This window comes from Staurois parvus, unplaced genomic scaffold (genome assembly GCF_062004578.1).
Source record: "Staurois parvus isolate SC_StPar_1 unplaced genomic scaffold, SC_StPar_1.0 ptg000917l, whole genome shotgun sequence".
NCBI lineage: Eukaryota > Metazoa > Chordata > Amphibia > Anura > Ranidae > Staurois > Staurois parvus.
The window spans coordinates 1,810,001-1,822,270 of record NW_028318713.1 but is presented as its reverse complement, the minus strand read 5'-3'; the positions used below and the strand labels follow the sequence as shown (position 1 = coordinate 1,822,270).

At 46.1% G+C, this 12,270-nt stretch overlaps 1 protein-coding gene across 2 annotated transcripts in view; it reads right to left on the bottom strand.

Moving 5' to 3' along the window:
* The window catches only part of FYB2 (FYN binding protein 2), a 95,511-nt gene that overhangs the window by 65,848 nt on the left and 17,393 nt on the right, over window positions 1–12,270 (bottom strand). For both annotated transcript variants that reach the window (XM_089656565.1, XM_089656566.1), the window contains exon 3: window positions 8,256–8,426. In XM_089656565.1, coding sequence (XP_089512691.1) covers window positions 8,256–8,426 — 171 coding nt within the window. The remainder of the gene's footprint in view (window positions 1–8,255; window positions 8,427–12,270) is intronic.

Genomic DNA, 12,270 nt, shown 5'->3' with positions numbered 1-12,270 from the left:
GGGTAAGGTGGCACAGGAGTCATTCCCTAGTGGAGGAACCCAAGGGGCCCAGTCAGGGGTGGACTGACAACTCATGGGGCCCCCAGGCAATAGGGGATCATGGGGCCCCTGTGTCCTTGCCCAAACTCAAAAAAGCCTATGAAAAAGGTACCAGTGGCATCTCATGGGGCCCCCGACCGACCCCGGGCCCTCGGGCAGTGCTCGAGTTTCCAAATGGTCAGTCCATCCCTGGGCTCAATGCCTCCTGATTTGACTGTGCTACTTGGTCTGGTCAGGGGTTGGGAAGGCAGAAAACCCCTTAGGGTTGGCGTCTTGTGGATGCTCTTAGCATTGCTATGGGTTTGGGACCCCACCAGGGGCGGACTGACAACTCATGGGGCCCTCGGGCAATAGGGGATCATGGGGCCCCTGTGTCCTTGCCCAAACTCAAAAACGCATATGAAAAAGGTACCAGGGGCATCTCATGGGGCCCCCTACTGACCCCAGGCACTTGGGCAGTGCCCGAGTTTTCAAATGGTCAGTCCGCCCCTGGACCCCACAGTGAGAATGAACACTTGGCCACAACACCGCTTGCTATTTTCCGCAGCATGGGCTAGACCTTTTGGCCAACAGCAGGGCAAATGATCACAAATGTCTGACACAGATCAGCCCCCTGCTGCATCCTCCTACCTTGCGAGGTGTTACAAAGTCACAATGTGCAGTCTGATCACTAGGGGAGGAGACTCTGGAAATTCTGCCTCTTGTCTGCAGCACCCTGATGACATCATTTCAAGATAGTCAGGCCTTTCTTGACCAGGGTTCTGTAGAACCCTTGGGTTTCCCTAGAGTTTGCTTGGGGTTTCATTAGCAATAAGCAAATACTACCTTCCAGATTAGCACTGACACGAATGATCTTTTTAGTTCTATGGGACCATTTTTTCCCACTGACCACCAATGCGGTGGGGCCCTTCTTCCACTGACCACCAACGCGGTGGGGCCCAGCAAGTCTTACAGTTTGTTTTTAGATTTTATTATTTGTTTCATTATTAAAAGTACTTCTGCCCTGAAGAGAAGTGTTGGGTGTTTAGTATGACACATGGGCAGACTGACCATTTGAGCACTGCCCGAGGGCCCAGGGTCAGTAGGGGGCCACATGAAATGCCCCTGGTACCTTTTTATAGTCTTTTTTGGGTGTGGTTTGAGTGTGGGCAAGGACACAGGGGGCCCCATGATCCCCTATTGCCCGGGGGCCCCATGAGTTGTCAGTCCTCCCCTGGTATGACAAGTATGTCACATTTATTGCTCAGCAATTACTGTCTTGTAATAGAATAAGGTGGAGCTTTTCTACAAAAAAGGTGTTTGCTGTACACGGTGACATGTCATGAATTTATTTGAGCAGACAAAATTCTTGTTTGGTCCACTTTACTGAGACGGGTCAGGGGAGTGCTGCATTGTATTTTGTACTCCGTACACAATAGAAGTCATATGGGGATGGGGTGGGGTGTCTCTTGTTCTACTTTATTAAAAAGAAATGTCAGCTCTTTTCCTCGGGGCACTTGGAATGTTTCACATAACAATCTTCAAAGTCATTGCTTACAAAGAAATAAACGATAACATATGCTGTGTATTGACGTCTACATAGGCACTCTATTGGAGTTGGGCAATGCTGGGCCTTTTAGTTCATCAGCACTTACCCCGAGGGTGCAGCTCTCTTACATTCCCCAACCACCATAACAAGACTAAAAGGAAATAGAACATTGTAAGCTAAGTTCACACCCTACAGGTGCGGCAGAATGCACTTTTCTGGTGTCACATGTAGGGCGGAGAAGTAACAGACCTTTTTCCAAAATCATGTTGCACAGAACCGCATGACAAACAGAAGCTAACAAAACTCACATCTATGACTCCGCTTGGATGATGTCAGTGCGCAAGCTTCTCTCAACGCGTTTCGTACTAATGCACTCTCTCAGAGGTCATTATTGCTGACAATTGCAGCCAGGTACATATAGCCTGCTATGCTCCGCCTTGTAATGGGCACCCATCAGAACCAATCAGCTTATTAGTAACTACACTGGGCGCCATATTACCAAAGTTTTATCCACCAAAAAACACGGCCATTTTATTATATTTGTGCAAAGCAACAGTAATTAGATGGTACACTGGAGCCATCAATCAGTTAGTAAATGCTCAGGTCGTCATATTACCCAAGCCAACTCGTATACATAGAATATAGCCAATTTTTACATTGTCCATTGTTACAACTATATAGCCTAAACAGTTTAGTTACCATAAAAATGACCTTACAAAGTTTAGAAAGAAAAAAAATGCAAACCAAAATATATAAATAGGACCAATAGAATATGGCAAGTAAAAATATAGCCTCACTTCATGGCAATACACAGCACAGACAGTGGTCCAGAATTACAACATAAAAACATGTGTTTAAAAGGTTTTTAAAACATGATTAAATAATAAATAAAAAAATAAAATGTTAAAATAGGGTAAAACAAAAATCTAAAAAAGGTACAAAAGGTAAAAACACTAACTGGTATCGATTAAACAGCTAATATCCCAATCCACTGCAAGACCTAGAAAAGGCACCGATGTCTTAATTTCATAAATCCATCTTGTTTCTAATTTTGATACCTCATATATTCTATGACACCCCCTCCAATGAGGGTCCAGTCTATCTCTAAACCTTTCAATGTACTTCCTTTCAGATCCCTATGATAAGATTTTCTGAAATGTGCCAACAAATTGTGCCTTTAACACCCTCTCCTAATGTTGTAGATTTGCTCCCTGAGCCGATCCCTTAATCTTCTTGTAGTTCTTCCTATGTATTGTTTGCCACAAGGGCACTGTAACAAGTACACAATACATTTGGTATTACATGAAATAAAAGGTCAGCTCGTATTCTTTACTTGTACTTTCAGATGACAATCTCTCAATCTTGCTACGTCTGGTTCCCTCTAAAGTGAATATCATACCCTTGTTACATGGATAGAACCCCTTCAAACCTGTAACAAAGTTCTATCCTAGAGGGTTGGGGTCCACAATATTAGGAGTGGATTTATCCCTTAAGTTGGGTGCGCTCTTAAAAACCACTAAAAACCACCTCTGGATTGGCAGGTAGGAGGTTGTTAAGAACAGGGTCACGTTTCAGAATACTCCAATGTTTCCTGATGATCCGTCTAACTTGATGATATTGTGTAGAAAAGTTGGTAATAAATAGACGCACCAGCCTGGATCCAGCATCCTGGTTTTTTGGCCATTAGGAGATATTGCCTATTCATCTCCCCCTCTTGTTGGATCACCAGATCTACAACTTCCTCCTTTACAACCGGTTTCTAAAATTCTTATTTTTAGGACCTGGGATTATGCAAAAAAAAAAAAAAATTATTATAATTTATATCCATACAATTATGCCTCATGCGCAAAAATTGTCCTTTTGGTGCATTACTCAACCACATAGGGTGGTGGCCACTCTCTACAGGGATAAAACTATTTCTGTCAGTGGATATAAAATATGATTTAGTGAAAATTGCATTATTTCTTGTGAATAAGGTCAAATCTAAAAAGAAAATGCTCACATTTGCTATAGTCATAGGCAGGGCTTTTTTTTCCTCTCAGACGATAGGTACAGGAACATTCCCTTTCCAAGTCACCCCTGGTCTCTGCCCCTTACCTACCTACGAGCACTGTTCCTTGGCTCCACCCCTCCCAGTACTGCTCTTTTAGAGAATACAGAACCCAGTATTATTTTGTGGTGCCAAGTAATTTGTATAGAATTTGTTAATGATAAAAAAAGCAGTAAAATAGATCGCTATAGCCAGCAACAATAGACCCCCCCAGCAACAATGGACCTCCCCTCAGCCAGCAAAAATAGACCCCCCCCCCTCCCCAGCAACAATGGACCTCCCCTCAGCCAGCTTCAACAGACCCTCCAGCATTCAGCAATAATAGATTCCTCTCTCAACAGTAGATCCATCCCATTAACAATAGATCCCCCTGCAACTATAGATCCCCAGCAGCCAGCATCAACAGACCCTCCAGCACACCCCACCATCCCTTGCCATTACATACATTCAGCGCTGGAGGTGCCGCCTGGACATAGGATAACTTAATATTTAAATTATTGGCACTTAAAACAGTCATAAAATTTTCAAAGGAAGCCTGATCGCGAAAAAACAAACAAAAAAATATACATAATTTATATTATATATATATATATATATATATATATATATATATATATATATATATAATATTGACACCTGATGGGAAAATGGGCTGAAACTATCCCAATGATCCAACACGCCCCCCGCAGGATGAAGCGTGCATGGCAGCCGTCATTCCTAGATGAAGAGTCTTCAGGAAGGAGCGCAGGAAGGGACAATCCCGGCTTTGTGTGGATATCGCAGCGTCACGTTTACAGTCACAACATCGCAGTCCGAAGGGCGGACAGGACACAAAGCTGTGTTTGTTTTCTATTTCCTGATAATCAGATTCCATGTCCTCAGTGGGGGAGGACATGATCCACCAAATGCACTTTACAGAATCATTTTGGGTTTTTTTTTCTGAACGAGCTCAGAAGAGTCTCAAGCTCATGTTGTACCGTCTCTTCTCCTGTACCGAAATTGCTTACCGATTTCACTGCACACTGAGTTTTGTTAGAAGCTGCAGCAAGTCAGATAGAGCTCCGCCTCACTTCCTGGATGGAGGACATCCAGCATCATCTAGCTCTTCCCTCCCCAGGCTGACCGTCTCTGCCCCCGCCCCTTTCATTAATTGGATTTAATTTCTTTCAATCATGGAAGACGGGATCACATGTGGAATTACCTAGGGTGCTCTGCATGCAAAATTAATTCTGCTTAGTATTGCCTACTCCTCCAGACTGACACCCACCCATTAAGGCATTTTAATATTTACATAACTCCTCCCATTTTTTTGCATCAGGACTGAGGTCTCTTCAGAGGAGAACTGAAGAGGAGAACTTACACCAATGACGGAGCTCCATTCCCTCTACTGACGCCAATGACGGAGCTCCATTCCCTCTACTGACGCCAATGACGGAGCTCCATTCCCTCTACTGACGCCAATGACGGAGCTCCATTCCCTCTACTGACGCCAATGACGGAGCTCCATTCCCTCTACTGACGCCAATGACGGAGCTCCATTCCCTCTACTGACGCCAATGACGGAGCTCCATTCCCTCTACTGACGCCAATGACGGAGCTCCATTCCCTCTACTGACGCCAATGACGGAGCTCCATTCCCTCTACTGACGCCAATGACGGAGCTCCATTCCCTCTACTGACGCCAATAACAGAGCACCATTCCCCCTACTGACACAAATGATGGAGCCCCGTTCCCCCGACTGGGGCACTATTCTTCTCATTGATAACAATGGGGCACTATTCCTCCCCTTAAAACCAATGATGGGGCACTGATGCCGGGGCATTTTCTACTCCCACTGGGCACAGTCCGGCCCCCCTCAAGCCTGAAGAACAGCAACCTGGCCCTTTGCTTAGAAAGTTCAGAGACCCCTGCAATAGACCAATCGGGAGACAGTGGTCACCCTATAACAGGAGGTATCTGAACAATGGTCCCCATGGCAGGATTATCAGGGATTATTTGACGACTGGGCGATTGCTGAATATACATTCACATGGTAAATATTCTTAGAGATTTAAGTGATTAGCGATCAATAGAAATCCATTGTTCTCTTACTGTCCCTGCATTAAACAACGCAGCTGGTGTATGCAAGCTCTTATAGGTCGCTTTCTTTCCTCTTTCTAGCTGCAGAGAAGCACCTCAAGCTGGCCATACATGGGTCAGCTTTTTTTTCCCACCATTCGGCCACATTTGAAGTGGATGGGGGAATCCTCCCTGCTGTGTCATATCTGTCTGTAGACTTCCCCGCTGTCAGAATGCATAGATCAGCCCTGCAGTCTATAGCCTGCAGCACTAATTAAGTAAAAAAAAAAAAATCCAACAGGGCAGTTGACTTCTGTTTACCCCACAGTCGCCACACATGGACCTAAATTCGGCTGGTCCCTGATGTACCGGCTGAATTTTTATCTATCTATGGGGCAGCACAGTGGCCAAATGGTTAACACTTCCGCCTGGCAGTACCAAGGTCATAGGTTCAATTCCCAACCATGGCACCACCTGCCTGGAGTTTGCATGTTCTCCCTGTGCCTGCGTGGGTTTCCTACGGGTACTCCGGCTTCCTCCCACACTCCAAAAACATGCTGGAAGGTTAATTGGCTCCTGTCTAAATTGGCCCCAGTATGTGTATGTATGAATGTGAGTTAGGGACCTTAGATTGTACGCTCCTCAGGGGTGGGGACTGATGTGAATGTACAATATATATGTAAAGCGCTGCGTAAATTGACAGCGCTATATAAGTACCTGAAATAAATCTCCACATAGTTTTTTCTTTTTGTTAAATTATATCGTAGCACCTATTCTGTGATTTTGTGTAGCAAAAAGAAATGAAATATTACACTTCTAATAAAACATTTACATAGTTAGTCTGGCTGAAAAAAGACAAAAGTCCATCCAGTTCAACCATTAAAAAAAAAAAAAAAAAAAGTTATAATCCTACACCCACAGTTGATCCAGAGGAAGGAAGAAAACCCAGCAAAGCACGATCCAATTTGCTCCTGCAGGGAAAAAAATTCCTTCCTGATCCCCCGAGAGGCAATCGGATATTCCCTGGATCAACTTTACCTATAAATGTTATATCCAGTTATATTCTGCGTATCCAAGAAAGAATCCAGGACATTCCTACAGCAATATTTTTGGGTGTGTGTGTGTGTGGGGGGGGGGGATTGTTTTTGTTTTTTTTTTGGTTTGCTTTTGTTAACTTTTTCGTCTGAGTATAGATCTATGCTTGTCACAAGGCCACTTACTGTTGACTGGCTCACTACCTCTGCTGGAAGTCTATTCCTACCATCAACTACTCTTTCAGTGCAATAGTAATTTCTGAGATGAATGTTGAACTTTCCTCCAGTTAGTTGGAGGTCATGTCCCCGTGTTCTTGATTTTGGTTTCATGTTGAAAATCCCACCCTCCCTTCTAATGAAATACCCGCACTTCAACTGCGAGCCAAGCATTTGGCTTGCGATGGCGGCACAGCTCAATTCACTTGCATTTGTCGCATTTGATAGCGATTTTGCATGCCATATGCAACATGCTACATGGTTTTTGCCATGGCCTGAAGAAAAGCATCATGGGAACATGTACTAGCCCTCTGGCCCCTGTTACACAATCTAGGTGGTCGGTCAGAGAGGTAAAAACGTAGATCAACTGCTGGTTTTTACTGCTGCCTGTGTGAACAAGACCTTACTATCTGTGTGAAGACAGCAGCAGGGGCGGACTGACAACTCATGGGGCCCCCGGGCAATAGTGGATCATGGGACCCCTGTGTCCTTGCCCACACTCAAAAAAAGCCTATTAAAAAAAAAAAAAAAAAAAAAAAAAAAAAGAAGGGTACCAGGGGCATTTCATGGGGCCCCCTACTGACCCCGGGCCCTCGGGCAGTGCCCGAGTGCTCGAATGGTCAGTCCGCCCCTGGACAGAGGTCTCTCTGGAGAGGTCGGGCATACCTCTTGTTGAGCCAGAGCTCTCTAATCAACAGGGAGAATGAGCTTTGCTGGTTGCAGAGCTATAGGTCTGACTGAGTGGCGTCCCGAGGCAGGTGCGGGGGGTTGCGGGTGACACCTACAGCACGGGGGTGACACCGGACCCGCTCCACGAAAAAGATAAGTTGTAAAGCAAGCTGGCGATCATCGGCTTTCTTTACAACTTACCTTTTCGTGGAGCGGGTCCAGTGTCACCGCGTATAGGTTGCGTGCCGACGATCCCCACAGGATGGATAGGCTCTGAGGATTGGGGAGCATAATGGATTGGAGTCTGATCCATTATGTTCAATCCGCAGATCCGATCCATTCTGCGAGGATCGTCGGAGGGGGTGTCACCAAGTGTTATTGCACCGGGTGACACCCACCCTAGGGACGCCCCTGGTCTGACCTAGCAGTTGGCATGTTGGATCTCTGCAAAGAGGCCACTGCTTCTACAGAGTCCCACTCTGCTGGCATGTAACAGGCTTTTTACCTGGGTTGTGGTTAAGAAAAACGAAGAATTTTCACTCCTTTTGCTTGAGGCACCTGGGATGGATTTAGCCAATTAAAACTGAAGGTTATAATTAATTTGTAACTAAAACATCCCTTTTATTTGGTAACACAACCCCAAACCATCCCCTTACCCACCTGTAGGGGTCTTCTTCCATGGCGGAGCTGCAGGCCGATAGAGAGTGAGGTCCACCTGTGGGGGTCTGGGCTCTTTGGGTGGAGGTATTCCAAGCGATTCAATGGAGGGTAAAGGATTTTTCCTCGGCGTTTTATTCACAGGAATATTCAACTTTGGTTTGCTTTTCACATCTACGGGAAAGCCAACAATTCAATCTTACATCCTGGCATTGAGCAAACATTAGACTTCCAGCTGAACTAGATATATTGTAGATGTATAGCTGCAATGCTGGACTTTTTTATTACCGATCCTTACCAGAGATGGAAGTCTTACCGGCACCATTAACATTCTGACTGCTAAGGAGGAGGACCCGCCATCTTTAAACGCCACACTGCAGTGTAACGTGGGCAAATAAAAAGTGCAAACATGAGGCCTCCTACCCATGTAGGCCATAAAAAGACCTTTTTTTTTGCAGCGATAATATCATACTTGCCATGCATGTATAGGGCTAAAACTAGGAATTTTTAAACTACAGTGCGCTGTAAGATTTTATCCGACCCCCCAATGTAAGGGGGGGGAAAGAGTCCATAGAAAGGGCAACCTTAAGACCCTGTAAGAGGGCTCTGATTGCAACTCTTGATATAAAAAGGGGGGGGGGGGGTTGGGGTAGCTCTTAAATAAGGGGATCTCTGGTGCAAGGGGGAGGATCTCTGATGCAAGGGGTGGGTACGCTGATAGTCTCAAGTTTATTTGGAATTTCTTTGCTCGGTTTTTCTGAAGCCATTTCTGTTGGTCTAAATAAGGAGTCTCCAAAAACTTTTCAGTACAAGGGTCACATTGTATATTTTACAAATATTTGTCAGGTTGTGCCCAGAAGAAACACCATTTATATCAAGTTGTTCCCAGCAGAGTCTCCCTTTACATCCATGGGTGCCAATGGCTTCCCCATACATCCATGGGTGCCAATGGCTTCCCCATACATCCATGGGTGCCAATGGCTTCCCCATACATCCATGGGTGCCAATGGCTTCCCCATACATCCATGGGTGCCAATGGCTTCCCCATACATCCATGGGTGCCAATGGCTTCCCCAAACATCCATGGGTGCCAATGGCTTCCCCAAACATCCATGGGTGCCAATGGCTTCCCCAAACATCCATGGGTGCCAATGGCTTCCCCAAACATCCATGGGTGCCAATGGCTTCCCCAAACATCCATGGGTGCCAATGGCTTCCCCAAACATCCATGGGTGCCAATGGCTTCCCCAAACATCCATGGGTGCCAATGGCTTCCCCAAACATCCATGGGTGCCAATGGCTTCCCCAAACATCCATGGGTGCCAATGGCTTCCCCAAACATCCATGGGTGCCAATGGCTTCCCCAAACATCCATGGGTGCCAATGGCTTCCCCAAACATCCATGGGTGCCAATGGCTACCCCAAACATCCATGGGTGCCAATGGCTTCCCCAAACATCCATGGGTGCCAATGGCTTCCCCAAACATCCATGGGTGCCAATGGCTTCCCCAAACATCCATGGGTGCCAATGGCTTCCCCAAACATCCATGGGTGCCAATGGCTTCCCCAAACATCCATGGGTGCCAATGGCTTCCCCAAACATCCATGGGTGCCAATGGCTTCCCCAAACATCCATGGGTGCCAATGGCTTCCCCAAACATCCATGGGTGCCAATGGCTTCCCCAAACATCCATGGGTGCCAATGGCTTCCCCATACATCCATGGGCCCCAGTAGAATAACCCATACATCCATGGGTGCCAGAAGAGTCCCTTTGTAAATCCAAGGGTGGCATGCCAGCAGAGTCCCCTCATAATCCATGGAGGCCAGCAGAGTCTCCCCATAAATCCATGGAGGCCAACAGAGTCCCCACATAAATCCATGGAGGCCAACAGAGTCCCCCATTACCATTCAGGTGGCAGAACAACAGGGCAGAAGCCAGGAGATGGAGGAAGTCCAGTCCTGTAAATGCTGGGAGTAGGCTGGCAGTCTTAGCAACCAACCCCAGTGAAGGGAGAAAATAGGGGAGGGGGGGGGAAGGGATAACACCAGGGACTGCAGGAGGAATGTGGCTGGCTGGTAGTGGATACGCCAATCTCTGTATTGCCATATCACCATAAACAGACTGGCGCATATCTACTGCCAGCCAGGGTACTTCCACTGACAGTTGCTGCTGGTAGAATAAAATCATGTAGAGGGCCGATGTGGCCCAGGGACCATAGTTTGGAGACACCCGCCCCACACCAATAAAGAAAATAAATATTTTCTGTTGTGTTGCTGTTGGGGAAAACAGTCAGCAGGACAGGAAGTGAGGGGAAATCTTTCCAATGGAGTCCTGGATATCAGTAAAAACCATACAGGGGTTCTAATCATTCCCCACTCCATCCAAAACCAGGAAGAACAACGTTTAGAAGGAAGCCATTTTAATATGGATGAGCAAAATGGGGAATTTTTAATACATTGTTTTGGCTAAAATTGGGAGATTATCCATTTTGTCAAAAAGAATTGGAAAAAATGGGGAGGGTGAAATGAAGGCGGTTTTAAAGCGGAATCACCGGAACTAGACAAACTCCATCTGGGTATCAGCCCCATGACCACCACCCCTTCCCCAATCAATGCAGAGGTCAATACTCGTTTAGTCTAGGGGTGCATTACATACCCTACCCCTTGCTCCGGGGCTATTCTATTTCACCCAAAGCTCTGGCCTGTAGACGGCCCCTTGGCGTCATTGTGTACAGTGAAGGGCTGCTAACCCTGTACTGGATATGAGGAGGGGAGCATGCTACCAGGGCCAGTAGGGTCTTTAGAGAGAAGGCAATGCTGGGCCAGGTGCATGGATTGAGGGAAGCTGCAGCCAGACAAGTATTAGGCTTCATTAACATAGCCATACAGGGGCCGTATAGCAAATAGAACCTAATGATATTCCCAGGACTGCTGGCTTCTAATACAACCGTCTACTGAGAGGTATTAGAAGTGACTGTAAGCGACCATGCATTAGAAGTTGCATAAAGCACATGCATGAGTGCTACTGTGTATTGTGAACCCAGTGCAGTTGGATCATATGGCAGTGCGCAAGGGGGGGGGGTTTACACAACCCCCTGGTACATGACCACCTATAGCCACTTCAATGCATCTCTGTGAACAAGTGTATGCAGTACCAGCAGGTCCTGTATACAGTCCATAGTCTCTAGCCCATCTGAGGAATGAGCAAGAGTGGGTGCCAGTGCCTACATTCCATACAATGGAACCATGAAGAATGAACATTGCCACCTCTAACAGGAAGTCTGATCAGAACAAAAAAAATAAAAATAAAATGGGGGTCCGGAATTTGGATATTTAGAGAAGGCTGAGTGTAATATAAGGGACTTGGAGTTAAAGTGGTTGTACAGACTCAAAAAAAACCTGTGTTCAGCAATCACCCCCCTCCAGCCCCCCAATACTTAACTGAGCCCCATTGCAATTCAACATTGTGCACGAGAGCCTCGGCTCTTCAGAGACTGGCTGTCATGTTTCACATGACTGTCATATGTCTTTAAGTGTTCTCTGTATTTTGTCTCTGCTCCTCCCTTTCCTCTGGTTTAGTTCATTCTGTATAGGTATCCCACCCCCTTTCCCAGTAAGGCATTGCAGCTTCTAGCCTCAGGTCATGAAGCAGAATATATTATGAGCTTTTGACCTATCCGATGTTCATTGTTGTAAGATTCTCTCAGTTTACAGAATAAACTTCACAAGATCTACAAGATGTCTTCTGGATTGAGTCACTGCCTGTGTTATTCAACTAAGATTGGAGTTATCGCTATCTCATCACAACTGTAAGTTACAGAGATCACACTTTCAATGCTTAGATTGGAGAGACAAAAACGTGGAGTTAAAGTGGTTGTACAGGCTCAAGATTTTTACCTTTCAGGCATTCTATGCCTGAAGGTAACAAAACACTGTGCAGCAAACACTCCCCCCCCCACCAGCCCCCAATACTTACCTGAGCCCCATCGCAATCCAACATTGTGCATGAGAGCCTCG